General features: G+C 37.6%; 1 protein-coding gene across 1 annotated transcript in view; it reads right to left on the bottom strand.

Annotated features, from left to right (window-relative positions):
* LOC136714403 (rho GTPase-activating protein 29) overlaps nucleotides 1-23158 on the bottom strand; it is a 40960-nt gene extending 17802 nt beyond the window's left edge. The window contains exons 1-2 of the mRNA XM_066691897.1: nucleotides 22990-23158; nucleotides 19602-19952 (exon numbers count right to left, since the gene is read on the bottom strand). Of these exons, the coding sequence (XP_066547994.1) occupies nucleotides 19602-19869 (268 nt within the window). The 5' untranslated portion in view covers nucleotides 19870-19952; nucleotides 22990-23158. The remainder of the gene's footprint in view (nucleotides 1-19601; nucleotides 19953-22989) is intronic.
* Nucleotides 23159-23651: the final 493 nt, after the last annotated feature.

Genomic DNA, 23651 nt, shown 5'->3' with positions numbered 1-23651 from the left:
TGCACACTAAACTTCTCAGACCTCACTTAATACTCAAAAAGAAAAGGAAGAAAGAAAGAAAAACCCCTCTGAAAAATCAGTCTACTAAGATATACGTTAAAAATAAATCCAAATTATACTATTAAATTGATAGGGACAAAGCAAGTACAATTGCTAAGATAGACTGTGAATAAAAACAGTTCTTCAAGAAAACAAATATCTATGTACATCATTTTTAATTACAAGTTAACAAAATGTTGAACTCTAGGTGTGCATGTTTAATTCTAGCCAGATTGTCTTTTGTCAGAACCAGAGGGACCAGCATGCAGAGAGAGTCCGCACATTAACATCTTCCCAGCAGCCCTTGCCAGACTCCCAACAGGACCTCTGGAGTTATACGCCACTCTATGGCAACTGTCTCCATCTGTCTTCATCAAGTGTCAATAAAATCCACTTCCAGCTCAGTTACCTGTTGTTTTCTTATTAAATGTCCTTTTGTTTCAGCGCTGGGCTCTCTTAGACTTCTCAGAGCGTCTGGAAGAATCAAACTGGCTGCGTAGCGTAAAGGATCCGAGACACTGCGCTAACTGAGATTTCTCTCTCTAATTGTGTGCGTTATGTGCAGGGTGACTTCCTGTGAAGGCAATAATGCCTACAAAATATGTGGAAAAAATACAAGGGATAAAATACTTCAGTTTCTTTAGATCATCTCAACATTATTGAGCTTCTGTCTCCTGTGAAGACATTTTCAAACACAAGTAACTACTAAGAAGCACTTCTGTTAAAAAAGAAAAATTGCCACACCTCAAACTTGGTAATCGTTAACAAATCGCTGACAGTAGTTGCGTTTCCCCAGATAAATACAGACAGCCTAGTCTCTCTAGATGAAGTAAAGGAGTTAACTTCTTGGCTGCTGTAGAAAGGACGATGCCTGTATGGTGCTGATCTAGCGTTTTCGCTCTCCGAGGCCCCTGTCAAAGTGTTCCTCCTGGCGGAGCACATTCAGCAATCTGCAGCTGCACACCCCAGGTGAACCCCACTTTCTAAAGACTGACCTCAGAAACAGGTCAGCATCGGGAGTTGGGAATAAGTCAAAACTTGCAGAACAAAGCGACTGTTTCTTATGCTTTTAAAAAGGAAGGGATTAACTGAGAACTATTATTAAGAAAAGGATTTAATCAAAAGCATGAAAGAAACAACAAGAAAATACCATGAAGTAACAAGCTGAGTAACAGTGGTGAATGTTGCAATTATTTGTTTTGGCAGCCCACTTTGATGTTACTTCTGTGCAGTTTTAAAATTTTTCTGTTCTTTACAAAAACTAATAAATACTTGACCAGAATATTGTAATTTGGCTGTTTGAGTAGAAAGACAAAGCCTAGACACAATGGTCTCGGTCGACTACCGTATCAGGTTCAGACTGTTTCCGACCACTTTTACAGTTAGAGTACACACATTAGCATACCAACATTAGATAAAATCAGTTGAGGGTCACTAACATAGAAGGTAAAATTATAATAGCAAAGAGGTCTAAGCTATATCTCAATTGTGAGACAGAGAATACACAAAACAGTACAGTAGATTTTAGTTATGAACCACTTCTGATACAGTATAAGAGTTGTAAAAGGACGTCAGGTAAGTACTTTAACAAAAAGTCATGTTGATGGGTGCTTGCACAATGTAATATCTTGAGATACACAGATTTTAATCTAGGAAGAGTCTTTCACTGGGCAGCTACAAACGTGTCTCATAAAAAGAAAGTGTCTTAATTTATGCTGTCCAAAAAAAAAAAAAAATTAGCAAGCCATAAAGTGTAGTTTTCTATCCCAGCAGGGCACAGCATAATCTACATAAGATCATCACTTAACCTTGCGGCTCTTTTCAGGGTGCATACAATAGGCCAGGCCTACTTCCATGTGAAAAAGCAACAGGAATTACTAAGTAAAACACACTTCTTTCGGGCACAAGAATGGCTGTTTGACTAAGAAACCTTGTCTTTGTCCAAGGGGCCGTTTGCAAATAGTAGCCTGTCGTCTCATCGACCTGAGAAATAGGGCTTTAATAGGACAATAAATTGAGTTCTCACAAAGTGCAAGCTTTCACTCAGAAGAAGGGGAGAGGGAAAAAAAAAAAAACTACTTTGGAGAGGAGGATGGGATTCGGAGTCGCATTGACAAGGCGCTCAGTGTAAAATCCCATTCTTTCTACTCGGTGTCCTCCCCTGGTTTTTGTATCCCAGTTGCCATTCAGCCATAAGCCGCAGAAAACTGAAAGCAGTCTGCTTCCATGTGTGAAAAATGAGTTGTCCTGAACGGTCACCGAACCTCATGCGTCTCGCAGATAAAGACGTGCGAGTACGGCCCGCGCTGATGCCACATTTTTGGTTAATTAGCGTCATGGAAACCCCACATTCCATCACAGGAGATTAAAAATAAATAAATAAGGCAATTTCATTCACATTACCCACTGCTGTAATCAAGCCTGTCTATACACAAGGGTGCACTTTAAAACTCTCAAAAGCCCTTTCGAAATTGATATCTGCTTAATTATGGTACAAGGATGGCACTTAGTGAGGTTAAATTCACTAGGCTTTCAACGAAGGACTTCTTGACGCTAATTTATATTATAGTTACTATAAACTTATGGTTTTACATACTGATATTGTTACGACTGCACTCGTGCTGGCTATTGAAACAATTCTCCAAACTGAAAATGAACCAATTCTCACAAGCACATTGAGGGAAACACCGATTTTAATGAGAATTAAGAATTAATTTCTATAGAAGAAAAAGTAATTTCTCGGTCAGTAAACCATTACAACGTACACTAAGTCCCTGTGGAACTGTCCCTAGGAAATGCTGCATTATAGAATATGGAATCGATAAGGTTTTGTTTATGTGATTTGTTCAATTTCAGTTTCTGTCCATTTATAGACACTATGGACTGGATTAAATCAAAATTTTGACCCACCCGCTAATAGAAAACTACAGAACTGTACTCAGTTGCGGCTTCATTTTTAGTAAGATGCCACTTTCTTCTAATCATAAATGTAACCACTGTGATGTACAGGTTTGTAGTTTTCTATTAGCAGGTAGGTCAAAGTTTTGATTTAATCTGGCCCTATGTTGTTATTTTAAACCTCACACTTTATAGCAGCCAGGGAGTTTCTGACATGACACAACATTAACATTTTCATCCCTCTTTGTAATGCCGAAATGTAATGTAATTTAATTTCGATCAATTTTCCACTATGAAATGTAAATCAGTAATAAGAGCAGAACGTCAGAGACAATGTTCCCATGTGCTGGATGCAGAATTAAGTAAATTTTTCAAGACAACAGCACCTGCCTTTTGAAGCATATTTACCAAATGTCAGAAGGTTTTAACTTGGTGTCAGTCTAATTGAACTGCATGTCATTTAATAATCTAAGAATGAATGTGCTGAATTCCTTTTTACCTCAAATTCTTTTCTGTGTGATCCTAGCTATGTTCAATCATGCATTTTAATCATGGGAAGAATATATTATTTGTGCTTCAACACATTTCTGAGAGTAAAAACAGCACACTAGAAAGTATTACCTCCAAAAATAAATCATAAGGTATCAATTCCAGTTTTTGTTAGGCCTTTTAGTTAAATACATACTGAAAAAATTATATAATGTTAACACCAGGGATGTCGGTTTACTTCTACACTTAGTTTCAACGAACACTGTTCTATGATTTTGAGGTAAAATAAATGAAGCCGTTTTAGCATTTACATTCTCTCACGTTGTACATAAAACAACAACAAAAACGTTTTTTAATGCATTTCAGAATTTAATACAAAAATGTATGAGTTTAAATAAAACTTGACTACTTTGTTTTGGGTTTAAAACTGTACTGTAAGACATTATGAAAAAAAAAAAAAAAAAACAGATCAATATGCACAGCTGGAGAAAATCAATGAGCTTTAAAAGAAATCCATAACCGCCTCTGAATGTTTGTGACCGCACTTAACAGATGCATTCACATCAGCTATTCATGGATTGTGTGTACATGTGCTACAGTAACATCATGCTGTGTCAAAAGAACCAAGGACATTTACTAATCCTCTTCAGATTTATAAGAAAGGTAGAAAATGCAAACGATTTTCCATCAAAATTCTGAAAAGCAAAACAAACAGAAATCCAGAAAGTATATTCCTTTCACAAAAGGATCCCATTCCAGAAAAATGCAATCACTGCGTGACTAATTTTACCCTTCTGCTCTGGGATTCTCAACTCCAGGCCTCACATCCCAAAACAAGAGGCCAAGTGGAACTCCCAAGAACCACAGTTTCTTTGAAACCTCCCCCTCCCCTGGAAGACATTCCTTTCCACACCCAGAGCAGTTCCCACATATGAACACAACTAAAATATACATTAGGAACAGGGTAGATTTTCTTTTACAAAGAATCATAGAAACCAAATGTAGTGTAAAATATTAAAGCATGAACCTGACCAAAGTTTTAGCAAATTCTTACTCAAACCTTAAAGGAGGGGCAGGAGATGAACCATTTAAACCATTAACTGCATTGCATGCACAAAGTGTGGATAAACAAATAGAATGATAAATACAGAGTTGCGACAAAACATTCTCCCGGAAAAGGCAGCATAAATAACCCTTTAGCCTAATAAGGGAAGGAGTCTGCAAATCACGAATAGCAGGCTAATCTGTCAGAGTTATCTGAAGGCCCCATCAACTAATGGGAGGCCTGGTTAACCTAAATATTGTAAAAGAAGAGAAAATAAGTAGTTGCAATAACTGGCCTACATTTTTTGAGTCTTATACATTAGAAGCGGTTCTACAGAACTTTGTAGGACAATAGCGATCACAATGACATCAGTATATTCTAGTATACCATTCACTTTCTTCTTTAGAAAATAAAAACTCCTGTGGCCTCCGCTGGCCAGGCTAGGATTAAACACTGTAGCTGACAGTTTAAATAGTTGCACCTTTGCAGCCAGCCAACACAGTTTACAACTCGGGTAATTATGAAGTGATTTAAAGTACTCGGCATTGTACGCGCCCTGAGAAGTGTGACCTAATGAATGGACCTGGCAGGCTCTCAGAATCAATAAAATTAACCTTTATAGTCTGCTCTTAAAAGGCAGGAAAAATGTAAACACTTAACCTTTAACACATTTCATTCTTTCCTGGAGTAATCGTCCATTGGCGGCCCTGCCTGGTTCTTCCTCTCTGGACTGATCCACCTCAGTGAATTAAGCAGGCCACCTAGGAGCCCCCACAGCCCAAAACCGGGATTAGAAGATTACACGGTGCTTGTAAAGAAGTGAACCTTGCCTTGTGGACTTCCCCTGCAGAAGCAACCCTGCTGCTTCACCTCTGAAGTGCCCTTTCCCATGACCATCAACAAAAGGAAACCATTAAAAGCCTTCCCAAAGGCAATGCACCTTCACTGTAGGTCTCAGGCCTGCCCCAATCCACTAGCTTTTCATCACAATAATAAAAGAACAGGTTACTGATTTGCATGCAAGCATTAAATGACCGTTAAACAATTTGCAGGGAAAGTTTTTTGTGTTTCTCTGCATGTTTGTTAAGTCTGATTTATATTTATCAATTAATTTAACATCAAGCCTTTGCCAGACTATGATTATTTTTTTCTTTGTAATAAAATGTACATAACAGAGCAGTTGTTCAATATATTGCCGCAAGATGATGCAATGCTTTCACCTGCGTAAGCACTGGTGGGCAGCTAAAGGATGTGGGTTTGCTGTTGCAACTTTAAAAAACAAAAATATACACTGAATATAACGTTTTTGCAAGTGCATTCTACACAGTCTGACCGATTAATAGCAGTCCCATATTTTGACATTATGAAATTGGAAACAAACAGATCAATATGCACGGCTGGGGAAAAACATTGGGAATCTATAAACACCTCTAAATGTCTGTGAGACCGCACTTACAGCTGCAATCAGATATGCATTAACACCACTTTTCTTTCAGTTCTACTACTGTGAGTGTCACTAACACACTTTTTAAAACACATCATGCCAAAATGTTTGTTTTTCTGTAATCAAGAATTTGTTCTCTCTCTTTCTTTTCCTGCTAAGCCGTCCGTCACCGAGAGGAGACGGCTAACCTTTCTCTGCTGATCCCCTGTTTGTATGGAAAACTGAGAGCTGGTATTCCAACTATGCTTCATTTCAGAGAACTGAAACTCCCACAGAGCAGCAAGCAGCAGCCAACATGTGCAGCTTAGCCTCAGTAGCGAGAGCTTACGCTTTTTCATTTTCTGCTTAATATGCCTGCAACGTTCCTGAAGGAGGCTCTTCTTTGCCGAGACAGAAAACAGATAGTTTGATAATGTGCAGACTGATCCATGAGGAGTTATTTGTTTGATTGATTGTTTGTTTGTTTTTCCAAGTCTTGTGGGATCAGATCCAAGCTGTGTCAGTTCCAGCTAATATTCAATAGCAGACCATTGACGCATACTAATAATTAAAAAAATGGATACCTCATTGTTTAGTACTGATCTCCCTCTCTTTCCTATAGGTCTTTTCAATATTATCCCACACTGCTTCACAGTGATTAAGTAATTGGTATTCTTAATAAATGCATAACATGATGTCTATTGTAAACACGTGGAGAACAAATTAAGACAAATTAGGTGTCATTTTACAGAAAACAATAAACCAAATATAGATGTTTACTGGAGAAAACACAACCACCTCTCCCAAATGTAGACAATAAATAAAAAAAGTTATTACTTATCACCGTTTATTTTCTTTTATAACACCAAATGCAAGCCGATTTAACTAAACATCATAGTGTAGGGAAAATCTACTTATCTCCTATTATATTGGTTTTTATCCCGCAGAGAATGGGTTTTAATTATTACATGTGTCAACCTACTTTCAAAGTCTTTAACGTCTTTATGCCCTGCCTGGAAAAGGTCAGGCTCATTTAAAATCCATTATGAATAATGCAGATTTTATCCTGTGATAAATTATCGCTGTCACAACAATGGGATCAAGGACAACACTTGATATTTGCTGCACGGGCATTATTTCCACCGGGATAATTCTGAAGAGGCTCATCCCCATCAGAAACGCTTGGTCTCTCAGACACCCCACGTCTACTCTCACCCCGAAGGTCAGATGCAATATAGCCCCAGCCACGCTTCACGCTCAGTCTGTTCACGTTTTGTTTACCCTACATCAAACTTCGGCCTTTTAATGTTTCAAATAAGAAGTTTAGCATAATTATGCACAACTGATGGTACAGCTTGGTGGGTATCCAGCCCCCATACGCCTCTCCTGACGATAACCAGTCATGAACGTCACACTGTACTCCTCGTTTCCCCTCTGATAAATACAGTTTAGCACTGGTCTCCATCATATTTTAGGAAAGCTTGCTGGTAAGTATTGCTTAAATAGTACCATCTCTTTAAGAGCACTGCTGGATATTGTACAATTAAACTTAATTTACAACAACAGCCCTGAGAGAACAGTTATGATAAAATAACCCAGTAAGGGCAGTGCCCCTGCTCAAATTCAAACACTGGGCAGAATAACTTTGAAACTCTGTAGGCAAACTGCTTTAATCAAAGATTGCAAGCTGGCAGGCAGCCATTTTGTTTTTCGGAGTTTGAAACCAAAGGACACAGTTTGATTTCACATTGTTCAATAGCCAGGCAAAATTAAATTAGACTTTGAGGGAAAACATATAAAGAAATCAAACGTGTACTAAAGGTCCATCTTTCATTTCAGCATACCTTTCATGTTTAGGATTGTACATGGTAAGAAAGAGCCTCACAGACCCCCACAGTTGGCGAGGTAACCATCAACAAGTGATAAACAAGCCGTCTGTCTGATGAAAGATCTAGCAGAAACCCAGGCATCCTTAGTGTGACAGACCTGAATTCCTCAATCCCACATGTGCAGATGACAGAATTAAGAAAATTCCAGGCAGTTACTTAGTAATGAAATATCATTTTCACATTAAAAACAAGACAATGGATGTAAAGCTTGTCATAAAAAAAGACATTCAAACAAAACCACTATGAAATAGGTAAATGGCTACAGAAAAGAAAACCGTGTTCCACATTCAGTCGTTGATACTTTTACATTACAAGTAATGGGTGAACTAAGAAGTACATAAAAATTGTCTGTAGGCACAAGGCAATAATTTCTAATCAATTTCAGCTTCAGACTGAATAGTGTTTAAAGAAAGTAACTGTCTGTATTTCAAAACTGTATGCAAATAATATCATGTGAATCTTACTTGAAATGGCAACTTATAGTGTTTTTGATTGATGAGACTTTGGAGAAACAGCTTTACAAATTTTGAAAAAAAAATGAATGGATACATCGTTAAAATGATGATTTGAACCCCAAATGCATTTTATTATATATATATATATATATATAATATATTTATATATATATAAAATAATAAACATTCAGGTAATCTTAATACAAAGCCATAGGGAGCTGGTGAGAAGTAGGCTCCTCATTCCTTAAAGCTTCCCTATCCACAAATCTTTCAGCAAACAGGGCCCAGTGGCAGTTAATACAGCCCCTTCCAGACAAGCCTAATCCTGAGGGATGCTCAGCCTGTAATCTAATCTACAGGATCTATTCACTGTCTAAGTTTTTGATCTAGCCAATCTCTAAACGATCACTTCTAATCATCAGTTTTCTGATACTAATAAACTTATATACAGTACTTTTATAAAGCCTACTTAGAAACAAAAAAAAGACACCTCAGTTTGTAAAAAAATAACAATAAATAACTTTTGTACTGTCAATTTCTTCCAGTCCAAGTCATTATAAAACAAATTAATCATGAATAAGTGCTTAAATGGTTTAGACATCTCTCTTGATCATCTCTTACCCCACCACTTCCTAATGAAAGCCAGTGCCCCAATGTTAAATTACCTGTACAAGCCTGAACTCTTTCTAATGTCACCTTGTTTTGCTTAGGACTAAAAATGATGTATTGCTGGATAATGCATGAGTTTCATAGACAAGAAACAGTCCAAAACAGCAAGCTTTTGTTTTTGTCATTGATCTATAGTGCAGAGAACCATTATCCCTGTATCTGCCCACACTACATTAACAATAAGGGGCTCCAAGTTTCGCATTCACCACCACGAAACTCCCACATGCCTACAGCATTAGACACTGTGCACATAGCCAATTACTCACGGAGAACCAGCTGCTGGAAATGAACAACATGTATTAGCATACTTTGGCTGAAGACATAAAGGGCCTTTAAGTATGACGATAAAAACAAGTACTTTAAATATTTCTGTTTTGTGTTTACATTTGAATTAACATTATAATACACATTCTACTGTGTAATCATGGAATTATGTTTACTTTCATTTATTGTATTTTTTTTTTGTTCAAGAGATAAAAGAACAATACTATATAGTGGGTAAGTTTGTTGGTATTGCTGAAAAATATAACTGTGCACCATAGCAGCTAACTTGAACATACAGATCCTAATCTATGGATTTGTCAAGGCAGGTCTTACTGGCTGGTGCTTCTCATCCTACTTAGTCAAGCAATCTACAACAGGTGGGTAAATGTTTGTTTCTAGGAACAGAAACTCGACTGAATTAGTCACCCGCTTTCAGTTAACATCTTATTCTGCTTTAAGAGATTGATAGGAGCTGACCTCATCATCTGAGCATTTACTGGGGCTCTCCAAACAACACTATTTACAGGGGTGGACTTAACTGACAACTACAGCTTTTTGTGAGGTCTCGCAAGTTCCCAGCAGCGAAGTTAACCCACTTGTCTTTCATGGTTTAATGAACTCAGGTCAAAAGGGATTGGAAGCGTCTGTGGTTTCTTGTTGCGCAGAAAATTTGGCCCAAACCTATTCCATTATGAATGGTCGTCTGATTTCATTAAGGGAGGTACACTACCGCCTCGCAAAGCCAACAACCTTCACACATATCTAACTATTATTATCCATCTCCATTTGAAATGTGTGTGTTGTTCACCGAACACCTGAACAACAGTATTCCATTCAAATACAGAATAACTAAATTCATATAGATAATACAACTGAGTATGACAGTATATGCCCAAATAACTCCCTTGGTTAGTTTAGAAAAAGTATGAACACTAACAAGAATATATTTCAACTCCCCTTTCCCTGCCTTATCCATGCTTATCCATGGTGATAAATTTGCCACACACACTCTGGTTTGCCTCCATGCTGGGTCTGATTTTGAACGCTCTTTAACTTCTCAACTTGTACCATAACAAATTCACTAAACTGCAGTGGTGCTCATAACCATAATTCCAGCCCCTTAGAAAAGCACCCAGCAATTGGAGACAGAGAGAAGGCCTGGGTTCTTTAAAAAATGGACCACAAATCTTAGCTTCCATGTGGTAGGTCATTAAACACTACACACAATAAATATTCCCTGCCACAAAAGGAGCCACCTGCAACACTTCAATAGCACAAATCAGAAGCCATCGGCCTATACTTCCATTCAACAAGAAAACAGAATGAAACTAAAACTGAAAACTAAAATATCGACTTTGTTTTGTCAAAGTTTGTAGTTCTGGACCGACATATTTTTTTTAAAGACACAAAAATCAGTGTTCTTCTATAAACCAAAAAACACCATACGCTGTACTGCGCCCCTCCACCTTCGTCTCCACAACCCCCCACTGAGTCATAATCTAGTACTCCGCTCTTCTGAATATGCTTGTCAAGAGATAAAGAGCCTTGAGGGTCTCTGTAGCTACAAATAAACGTAATTAAAATCAACAAGCAGCTTATCAGGAAAACACAGATGGTGAGGGAATGGAGAACAGAAAATAGAAAAAACTCAAAACGTTGGTCCCATTACAGTGAAATATCATCTTAAAAAGTGTTCAGTTTAAACTGATACCTTGGTGGTTGATTTACAGTACCATTAAAAAGACACTTCCCATAAAAAGGAACACAATCTGACATCCTCAAAAGATTTCTAAATGTAAAGAATTCCCTGTTCAATGTTCAAATGGTGACTGAACACATTCAAGGTCAGAAAAATAAGACAAATATTAAAGTATGTTTAGTTATTCCCAAAGGCCACTGAGACATGACAAAATTTGCCACACGGCCACCAGAGAAGACTTGTGTTAGACAGAAATCTACTACGAGGAAAATAACACAATATTAAAACTGACAAAATAAGTTAAACCCAACATCAATTGGAATTTCTCAATGCTTATTTTTTTAACAGTTAATGTATTCGTAAGGTAGGCCTATAAGTTATTAACATCTGGTTTATCTTTACAGATCTTAAACCAAAGTGGAGACTGATGATTAAGAATTTTGTTTTTAAATGTTTGAATTGTGTGTATATATATATATATATATATATATATATATATATATATATATATTTTAGATTGGATGGTGTTCTTCCAAATAAAGTCCATGCTCAGGAAATTGAAAATTATGCTCAAAGGTCAATTGTAATGTGTGAGATCGAATACATTCTTGGATTCTTGCCATGTAGATTAGTCATGATACAGTCTAAAGGGAATAATGATACTGTATTGTTCCAAAGAGATTGCTTAGCATTCCTCACACACCTTTTCTGACAGGTTCTGTTAAAAATTAAAGTGAAAATTACATTAAACTTAACTCCCATTTTCTTATCTTGCTTCAGCTAGAGAAGTGAAACAATACTCACTTCATACAATGACTTAACAAACAGGGAGGATTCAAATTCTTCAGAATAAAGTCAAAAAGACTTAAATAAGGTCTCTCCAATTGATAACTCCAGATCCAGAACACTTAAAAGCTGCAGTTTTGCTTCAGAGCTATCAATACAAATAAAATGAAGGGTATTTTAAACATTTCTATTTGATAAAAACAGTGTACACAAAAGTACACAAGCATAATGCCAAACCGGATGGAATGTGTATTTCAGTAACCCATCCTCCGCTTTCACAGCACACCATTCTTTACCTTGCGAGAGAACAAACCTACACAGTGAATAAGATGAATGAACGCCAAGTCCTCTGTATCACAGAACTAGCTGGTTGAAGTGGGAACAAATATTGTCCATCCCATTGTTCCCTAATAAGTTGAGCAATGCATACTGTGGAAAGATCAAACAGGCCTAAAAACCACAGACTTCGTGACGTGCTGCAAGATGTTTGTTTAACCTTGTTTTGTTACTGTACAGGGACTGTTAAAGGAAGCAGGTTTTGCTTCAAGACTTTTCAGCTCAGAGAAAACAATAGACTGATAGTGGTTACAAAGTGCCTTCTGGGTTCCCGCCATCATCACGTTTATTAATACAAAAAGACAATTGCAGGGATGCAGTCCTGCCAATTATTTCTTGCAGGGGTGCTGTTATAATGTAGTGCAGTGTCGCTGTGGTTTCAGTTTTGTTTTGCCTTTCAAATGACTTATTCCAATTTAGCAACTAGACTGCACTGCAGGCTGTCTGAAGTTGTCCACTCACCCATTAATTTCCTACATAATTACATGTTTTCTATGTACTGGGGAGTGGGGTATTTACTAAATACCCCAATACAAGCACTGAAAATGTAATTAAATAAACCCAACATTTTAAACATGCAATCCATTAATGAAAAGATAATATAAATTGATATGGGTCCAACCACAATGTGCCATTTTGCCAAAACCACTGAATAACATTAGCATACCTTAGAGTTACCATTCATGTAGCAAAAAGCTAACATGTTCAGAGAAACAATGGAAATTTAAGTTCTGCATTTAGAATTATCTCATACCTAGCAACTGTTGATCTAAGGCACTATAGCAACAAGTGAACATTTGTTCTAGAGGAATGCAGGGTATGTGAGTGGGGGATGGGGGAAAACTACAGTTCTACTGAGAGACTTTTATTTACTTGGATCAAAATGATTAGCTGCTCTGTTAATAGCCCCAGCTGTAAGGGTCAATATTGATTTGGCAGTTAAAAATATACCAGCTATGTCTTGTCAAGGTTTTGCTCACACAGAGTAAAAAACTAAATGCTGCAGTGACTGAAAAAGGTCACCTTTCTTACCTTGGGGGAAAACACGTGGGACTTATAAGGGGTACTTAAAGTGATTTTTTTGGATGACGTTTAGGGCTCCGATTTGTTTAAATATCACATACATTACACAGAAAAACACATTTAAAGATTTGCTGAACAAATCTGATTTAACAAATAACATATTCAAAATATACTGTTTAGTGTGTTAAAAAAATATTTTAAAAATCCACTCACATTTGTTTTCCCACAAAAACATGGTTTACAACATCTTAAAGTAACCCCCACCAACATATTTTAATAATTCTCAGTCTTGAATGTATTTTAATGTACATTTATTAAATGTACCCTATGCCTAGTCATCATGAAATAAGAGTTCCTAATAATCCTTTAGGTGAGTGTATATATATATATATATATATATATATATACACACACATATATATACATATATATATATACATACATATACACTCACCTAAAGGATTATTAGGAACACCATACTAATACTGTGTTTGACCCCCTTTCGCCTTCAGAACTGCCTTAATTCTACGTGGCATTGATTCAACAAGGTGCTGAAAGCATTCTTTAGAAATGTTGGCCCATATTGATAGGATAGCATCTTGCAGTTGATGGAGATTTGTGGGATGCACATCCAGGGCACGAAGCTCCCGTTCCACCACATCCCAAAGATGCTCTATTGGGTTGAGATCTGGTGACTGTGGGGGCCAGTTTAGTACAGTGAACTCATTGTCATGTTCAAGAAACCAATTTGAAATGATTCGACCTTTGTGACATGGTGCATTATCCTGCTGGAAGTAGCCATCAGAGGATGGGTACATGGTGGTCATAAAGGGATGGACATGGTCAGAAACAATGCTCAGGTAGGCCGTGGCATTTAAACGATGCCCAATTGGCACTAAGGGGCCTAAAGTGTGCCAAGAAAACATCCCCCACACCATTACACCACCACCACCAGCCTGCACAGTGGTAACAAGGCATGATGGATCCATGTTCTCATTCTGTTTACGCCAAATTCTGACTCTACCATCTGAATGTCTCAACAGAAATCGAGACTCATCAGACCAGGCAACATTTTTCCAGTCTTCAACTGTCCAATTTTGGTGAGCTTGTGCAAATTGTAGCCTCTTTTTCCTATTTGTAGTGGAGATGAGTGGTACCCGGTGGGGTCTTCTGCTGTTGTAGCCCATCCGCCTCAAGGTTGTACGTGTTGTGGCTTCACAAATGCTTTGCTGCATACCTCGGTTGTAACGAGTGGTTATTTCAGTCAAAGTTGCTCTTCTATCAGCTTGAATCAGTCTGCCCATTCTCCTCTGACCTCTAGCATCAACAAGGCATTTTCGCCCACAGGACTGCCGCATACTGGATGTTTTTCCCTTTTCACACCATTCTTTGTAAACCCTAGAAATGGTTGTGCGTGAAAATCCCAGTAACTGAGCAGATTGTGAAATACTCAGACCGGCCCGTGTGGCACCACGAAAATTGCTTAAATCACCTTTCTTTCCCATTCAGACATTCAGTTTGGAGTTCAGGAGATTGTCTTGACCAGGACCACACCCCTAAATGCATCGAAGCAACTGCCATGTGATTGGTTGGTTAGATAATTGCATTAATGAGAAATTGAACAGGTGTTCCTAATAATCCATTAGGTGCGTGTATATATATATATATATATATAATATATACACACACACACACACAAATAAATACAAAATATGTTCCAGGCATGTTTTAAATGATTGTTGCACATGGAACAATTGAAACCAGCATTAGATGCAGCATCACAACCTATAAGGCTGCTTTTTTCAATTTCCTTCCAGTTTAGGTTGAATTTATGCACTCTAGAAGGCAAGCAATTCAGTAGCCTGAAGCAGCACAATTCAACAGCTTTGCTAAAGCATATTCACAAACAATGAAAAGTATAAAAATTCAGTACCAAAAACATAAAACACCCAGAAGAGGGGGAAGGAAAGGCCAGGGCAAAGGTCAACAACTTCTGCTTTCGAAACATGTTGCATGAACTGAACAACTCAGCTAGAAGCAGATGACTGGTAAAACTGCACGAACAACCCCCTAAGAAAGTGTACAGGAATGTTGAAAACACTTCCATTGTAATACTCGGGAGTACAGGCAAAGTCTATGTGGAAATCAGGAGTGCTGAAAAGAAGTATGGATTTGATTTATGGGAAGCAAAATGTTACCATCCAAGAAAACTGCAGAATGTGTGCTTTCAGTGTGAGATATTACAACATTACAGGAACGAAGGAGAGAAGGAATTTACTGAAGATGGACATTTATCCAAGGGCAAGTAACAATAAATGAGTAATCTTATTACTCAGATATTTTTCTAACGATTAGAGCATACAAGCTATTAATTTATTATCCAAAATATGGCATGCATCTCTTTGAGAGGTGGGATTGATTTGACTTGTGGAGACAGAGGTGTCTTCAACACAGTCCTGCTGCTGGGTAACAGACATGAAAAGGTAATTGACCCGTTTAATGGCCTTTTGGGGGGAAAAAAAAGACAAATTCCATAAAAATGCCCATGAACAATCCTGCATCTTTAGAAACCACAAACTGTGATAATTGCTCATATAAAACAGACATTTTTTATTTGTTTATAAATCTAACTTCAATTTGCATTATTCAAACAGAGTAGAGAGCACAAATCTGACCATTGGTCGAAGCCAAACGTTACTGTTAAATATGTATTACAAAATTTCTGTCACGAATTTAAGTAGTACTGATTTTCAGGACACTGTTCTCCTGTGTGAGGAACACATGTTGCCAAATGTCCAACCCACATTCATCCACATAAATATCATGCTGAAAACCTCTTTATCTGCAGCTGCTGCTCTACTAAATTTCAACCACATGCATGCATGCAACCTCTGGCAAAACACAAAGGTAGGTTGAAATAGGAACACGAGCTGTACAGACATTTTCAGTTGCTAAGACCATTGTACTGCAAAATAAGGAGCTGCAGCACCTGAGCTCTAGGACAACAACTGTACATACCTGGGGAATACTTTTCCACAGAGATCTGTATTCTCTGGCCAGCATGATGGAGCTTTGATGTGATCTCGTTATTTTAAAAAGGCTGACACATGCTAACCATCATTCTGCTTGGTAGAGCAATTAATTAAATAAGTTGCGGTCCCACAATTACCAAGAACATAGCCTGCTACTGCCTGGGTACTCGATTCCCATTCAGAGACGTTTCATCTTTTAAGTAACTTCCTTCCCTGTAGAAAGTCATAACTTAAATGCTACAGTACTAACCATGGCACATTTGGATGCGTTTCAGTGCATTTAATAGGGACTCGAATATAATACATTTAAGATGGATGTACATTTGAGTTTTCAGACCCTAAACTGACCAGTAAAACACAGAATATAAAATCCTATCGCATTATCAAAGCATCATACTATCAATTCCAATTGGAGTCAGCAGCTATAAATGAGATAAGCATTCTGGAAAGTAACAATTAATAACCCAACATTGATTTTCAAAAAGGATGTTCACAACTTAAGGAACTGACATTTTTAAGGCCCAGCAAACATGAATCACAGAAACATGCATGATGGTAATTATTTATTTGGATTACACTAGGCTTAAATGCTCTACACTATAAACAAGCACTATTTTAGGCGACATGGGGATTTCTTGAAAAATGATCCCTTCCTCTTTGAACTGACCAAGATTTTCCACTTGGAATAACTGAAAGGTTCCTGCAATTCAGAAGGGAAAGTGAAATTTCAGCCAAATAACCTGCAAAAACTGACCAAGAGCAGATCTTTAGAACAAAGGATGTCAGTTTAACATTATTAGTCATGAATATATGAAACGTGCTGAAGCCAAGACTCTGTATGCAACTTCTCTCTTATTTATATCACACTGAAAGAAGTTCAACTTTATAAAGAGAAACCAAAAGCGATTTAGTCATTGAGTATTATATAAAAATGATTAGTAGTCTATGTCTGGAATAAATACTGAGAATAAGTTACAATACAATGGAGGGCATAGTTTCATGAAGACTGAAGATTATATGGTGTAGAAATATAATAAATAAAGTTATAATAATAATAAACATGGCAGACATTTTTAGTTTGTACTGGTAATTCAACAAAAGCCTCTATTCTTGGATAAAGTGTCCAGACGTCAAGACCCACCCAGTTAACTACCAGAAATTACACTTTGAAGAGGTCTATTGACCCATAACTTAATTAAACTAGACAAGATAACTATCTTCAGGAAATTCAGTTCCATGTTACTTTATACATACTGTAATATTGACTCAGGCTAGGATTATGGCCTGTATATTGTTCCTCATTTTCATGAAATACTATCAGATATAGTGCAGACTATTCTTTTGAGCCTAAATAACTTCCCTAAAAAAACAATTAAAAACATTTTGAGGAAGAAAACTATTATTCAATGACTATATCATACTGCATGCTCCATGTGTAATTTCCTGTACTTTGCCTAAATTGCATAGGATTTCATTGAATTTGTTGCATTGTTTACCCATAAATGCCACCCACTGTACTATCCCACTTTTTTCACAGCATCACAGAGTCCTAATTCTGTCATTTTCAAGTATGCAGACTATCAGCTTTCTACTGTCTGTGTGTATTTGTATATATTTCACTTAAACAATGGAGTTTGAATGTGCTACATGTGTTCATATACTTTGTCTAAACTGCATTTATAATAGTTGTATTTTACTTTCACCACATAATATTTGCACCATTTGTGTATTAGAATGCAAGATTAAATTAGATGATGGGGAATAAAAGGTTGCATTGACCTAGTTATTATAACACTGTAAAATTAGTGTAAAATCCTTCAGAATGTCTTAGTAGAATATTTCCCAAGTAAACCCAAATAATAAAAACTCAAGTACAGTCAAATATTTGTGCCACAGGTTAACAGCTAGAGCTGGGCAATTAATTTGACACTTGTGTCTAGCTGTGATGAAGCTTTCAGGACTTTCAAAGAGGTTTAGATGGAAATGATTAAACTGTTTGGTTATCATACAGACCACACAAAAAACACGATGGCGACATTATGAATGCAAACTACTCTAATACAGTGATTACAAAGCGTTGGGATGGTTCCAGTTGGCTCAGCTACAGTAAGAGGAATGTGATAATCACCCACACAAAAGATCAATCACCTTTTTCATTTGTAGTTATTTTAAGATTTTTACTGTATATACGGACTATATTTTGTTCGCAATGATCTAACAGCCACAAAGGCGCATCTGGTATAAATTTGGTAACATAAAAAAAGTGCTCAGCAAAGTTTGTGGAAAGACTTTTTAATTATAGAGGAGACGTTTTTCCCTCTGGAAACAACCTCCAATCTTCGCTTTCCACATCGTCAAAAGGTATCAACCTGTAATATCAATTGCAAACTTGTTCCTGGCAAAAAGTGGAAGTGTTTTTAGGTCCCTCACAGATGTGTCACATGCCAGATGATAGTATAAACCTCAAACACAATTGTCCAGCAGATACATGACTACTCACCTGGATGATCAGTCCCTGTTTTATCTAAAAGGCCATCAGATTGACCAAGTGGCAGAGTTGGATCATGCCCCTTAATTGTATGTCAATATTGACATACTTTGTAATAACTAGGGTATCTAGGAGTGGTAATATAATTTGTGCCGATGCTTTGAGTACAACAGATTTTACAGACATTCAGATTTCATCAAAGAAAAGTCTTTGAAGTACTAATCAGTACCCTATCACGGTTTAATTTATTGTTAGAAGCCACTTTCTACTATTTATAGGTCAAAATGCAATAAGGTACAACTTGGTGATTTGCGATATGCGGGTGGGTCAAAGTCTTGATTTGGTCTAGCCTTAGTCTGAACAAAACATCCATAACAATCAAAGCTGGCCAATCCTAATAAAGTTTCAAAGCTTGAAATAAGAGGATAAACTTCCAACTAATAACGTCACAGAAATTCCTGTAAGACATTAGGAAGGGGAGACTAAATAAATCTAATAAAAAGACCCTAGTATGTATGAATGGTTCTCGTCATGAAAGGAATTTGCATAGAAAGCAAAATCCAGTGAGAACATTAGTAGTGTTTTCTCTGACATAGTATTTTCTGAGTCAGATTGAAACAGAGTTAAAGTGACACTCCTGAAGAACTCTGTGAAACTACTGTACATGATGCATCCTAAAGTATAGCTATTATAGCTTACTCCTACAACTTAGACAGAGAGAGAGAGTGAGAAAGCATTCTGTAACTCTCACCCAGTGCAAAACTGAGATAAAGTATTTTCACAGGAGTCATTGACCGAGCGTCCGAAGGTAGGTCAGTGTACAAGCAGCACACCATTTTGAATATCCCATTTGTTGGTCAGGTTTTATTTAATAATGACAGTTTCAATTCATGGAACTCAAATTCACCTAAGTAAATTAAATTTCCATATGCATGTGAACACAGTGGCAATTCAATTCAATTTAAATAAATACATACACACATAGGGAGGTCCAGCAGTGCCAAATACTTATAAGGGTCTGAGGATACATTGGGTCCCTGTGAAAGAGGATGGATATCTGGCTTACCTTCGCAATGAAAAGCCTCTTTGAGATGGAGAAGCACATCAGCGAACTTGCGGACATCATTGACCAGCTGCATGATATAGTCAGGGTCCACTCCGGGAGTGTCCATGCCATCCGAGCTCGAGCTGATGCTGCTCAGGGAGTTGCTCTTGGTGCTGCGGCCCATTCCCCAGGTCCCCGTGCCCGTGGACAGGGGGAAGAAGTGCGAGTTGGAGAACCGTGCCACCCCCACAGAGCGTTTGTTGCCTCCACTGTTATTCTGTCGCAACATCCCAACTGCTACAACGGGGCTCCAGAAATCCCGGCTACGTTACCCTTGGATTCTTCTAGACGCCCATCTGCTCGAAGCTGCTCCTAGAGAAGATTGCAGAAGTACTTTAATACACGGAACAACACAATGAGAGCGACAAAAAAAAGAAACTTCCTTTTTAACCACAAACACCAAGCAGATCTTGTTGAAATTTGGCTGACATGTTACAGACTTGTGCAAGATATAAACAACTAGGCCTACTTATTCTTGTGTAAAATGTAGTTTTAGTTATCCTTAAAAAATTGAAATCTTAGCTATACAATGTTACTGAAGTTTAAGGTACTCAGGAATACTGGATAAATTAGCACATAAAACAGAGAAGCAAATATATGCTTATGCTTTACAAATGATGTTGCATGACATACACTTTCTGCTGCATATATTGGAATGTATAATATAAGCAAGTATCTTCCACATGAAAACAAAAAAAACTGCTTCAAGGCATTCCTCAGTAGTATGTCAGCCAAGAAACTTTAAATATGAACACTGTTGTATCAGCGATCTTAAAAGACATTGAAAAGAGTGTTGAAAAAGGATACTTGATGCAAAATAGAGCTCCAAAATGTGAAAAAGTTCACAAAACCACAGAATATGTAAGGTTTTTTTTCCCCTAAGAAAGCTGATATGTTAGTGTCATCATATTTAAAGTTTATTGGCAAAACTACAAAACTTTTTTTTTTTTTTTTTTTTTTTTAGTTTTCTAGGAGCGTTCTCTAGTACGATCTGAGAGATAATAACTGTTATAGAGCCCTGCAGCTGTATTTCATTAACTTGGAAGAGGAGCACGATTACAGAGGGGCTATCATAGAAACGTAAAATTTGAACACTGCCACAGCTTTTAATTAACTCATCCCCCACCCAGCAGACCAAAACATAAATTAACAGCTTTGGTGAACAATAGCTATGAGACAAGACCCAAATGAGAAAATGCGCTACCACAAAGACATTTCAAGACCAACAAACAGTCGATCCCTTCCCTTAAAAATGATTTCTAGGATATTAGAAAAACAACCAAAAATCTAACTAGCAAAGTGCCCAATGGCTTAATGTCATCCATACTGTAACACTTGTTAAGGGTAGTTGTCAGTTGTAAGCAAAAGACAAATTGTGAGTTAACCCAGCTCTATTGAGAAAAACCTGCTAAAAAGGATGGCTTCACTAACTAAGAATGACACATGTTCAAGGAGTGATTCATGGACAACAAAAGTTAACCAGACCATTACAGATAGAAGCTGCAAACTTCATGTAACACTAGACAAAACTGAACGCTAAAGGGTGAATTCTGTGTTGAGTACAGTATATGCTATTAGGGGGTAAAAGCACTTAAGTTTCCTGTGCATGGGCACTCTGGGGAAAGATTGTGTTATTCTAGATGAGTAACACACACCAATACATTACTGCATAAAGTTAACAGGCAGAAATATAAATTGGTACAAGAGTCAGTGCACTTCTGCTTTTTAACTTTAAATGAATGTCGCAAGCTAGCTAAGGGCAGTACAGGCATCGGTGGATAATGGGCTCTGACTAATAAAGGTACAAGCATCAGAATGAAAGTGGGAACATAGTGTACACACAAAAGGTAGCTTTTCTGTGGTCAGTTTCTTATACAACTGAAAAAGAAGGCACTGATTGTGAAGCAGCATAGTCTGGTCAAATACTTTTCTTTACAGTAAGCAAACTTCAGTGATTGCTGGTTCTGGAAATGAAAACATGTTCATGCAGCAAAATGATAGTGTAATATCAGGCTTGTGCTCTAAAGGAATGAAGATATTATAATATTGGGATATCTCAAGAAAAATAAAGGAGTAACAGCAATAGAATGAATAAAAACATAATACCATTACAGTGAAAAATATCCCAGAATCCAAATTAATTCTCTGAAGCATATTATTCAAGATTTGTGTGTTATTTACAGACATTTTGTTAAAAAAATATACGAATCTTCAGTATTATATAGTATTTTAGTAGAATAGTATTTTCAATTCCTTAAAATATGCACGTTTACTATGTTGAGCAGTGCTATAACATTTAGATGTGGTGAGTGAAATGGAGAAGCAAAACTCTGAATTCCGGTTTACAGGTCTTACAACAGCCCTGAAAATACAGCCACCGGCAGAAGAAAAATCAAGCGTTTGTTATGTTTTCAACCTGAGGGAACAAGTTTGTATTTTGAATGTCTGGAATTCCTCCTGAGGTCCAGGCCTCCCTGTGACCACATGTCAGGTCACACGTTCCCCACATACATTTAAACAGGATTAACAAGCGGATAATTTACCCATTCCAGGGTAACAGAAGCTCGGAGGTGTGAGAGAAAGAAAGAAAGGGGGGAAAAAAGGGCTTCTGTAACATATTATTAAAAATGACATATACACCGAATTGTGAAAATGGTCAACAAAAGACATGCACAAGTATGTAGGGGCAAACACACCCTTTACAAATACATGCATTTCGAGAGGGTTTGGATTCTGCGTTCGATTTAGAACGTTCAATTCAATTACGTTAATTAAGATTAACTGAATCATTATTAGATATTCAGTCACCCCCAGCAGCACCCGGTGCGGTGTTACAAGTGCCTTTCACCAAAGAGAGAACTGTTACAATCCGATCTGAGCCACAAACTGCAACAGTAACACACCCTGCGGTAGCGCAAACTTTGTTGATCAACAACAGCACTTACGCCTGTTGCTGTTTAACTTCCAACAGAACAACAAACTGGATTGGATTCACTTTTCCTTTCATGTGAACGATACAATGTGTCATTACGCTCGATCACTACACTACAGGCACATTTCTCAAAGTGCAGATCCACCAGTGTGTTTCTATATAGCTCACACTGAAGACTAATAGCCCGTTATAAAAATCACAGTGAAACCAATCTGGCATGAACCCAGCATACTTATAATACACTGTCAAACTGAATATCGAGCATGCAAAAGCAGGCTGGTACTTTTATTGAAGTGATCCCCGGCGATAAAACAAAAACATGCATAAAAAAACCACACTTAATGCTCTGCCACTGAGAGTCACAGTTATGCATCTGGTGTGACTTGCGCAGAAATGCATTGAATCTTTTATACTCACTTGACTTGTAATGCAGTAACATTGCACTGTGGGAATCCAAATATCTCTATATATCGCCACGCACACCAAAAGTAAATCCAGCACGTTTGTTTTTTTAAAAGCCACCCGTAGCTACAGGACTCAGCCACTTCATGCGTGGTGCAAAAAAAAAAAAAAAAAACACACACACACTCAGAGCCGCCGCTCACTCTCTCCATGAACGTGTCCCCGCCCCCGTCATGTGACGCGGGCCTCGGCATCTGATTGGCCGGTTGGGGACAGGGGCAGGAAAATGTCTGACTCCCTCCCCCTACCAACAGGTGTTAGAGAAAAAAAAACGGGTCCTTGATCTGCAGCGATGTGGAAGTTACAATCCTGTGGTCACACATGCCTAGAGAGAAAAGGCACTTATTCAAAATGCATTACAGTTGTTGTTTTTTTGGTGTGACTTTTTAAAATGACTCTGGCAAGTGGTCACTTATAGACAGCTCAACCAAATGGCATAGTCAGTGGAAATTTAGAATAAAAAGCTATAGTTTGCTCCATTCAGTCCTAACAAGATTTCCAGTCCCTGCTGAGGAGAAGCATACCCATAGTAATATAAGGGCAGTGATGTTCAGACTGTACAATGCACTAGTTAGAGCTCATCTGGATACTGTGGACAGTTCTGGGCTCCACACTTC

This window comes from Amia ocellicauda, chromosome 19 (assembly GCF_036373705.1).
Source record: "Amia ocellicauda isolate fAmiCal2 chromosome 19, fAmiCal2.hap1, whole genome shotgun sequence".
NCBI classification, from domain to species: Eukaryota; Metazoa; Chordata; class Actinopteri; order Amiiformes; family Amiidae; genus Amia; species Amia ocellicauda.
The sequence above is the reverse complement of the archived record's forward strand: the minus strand, read 5'-3'. Positions and strand labels throughout refer to the sequence as shown.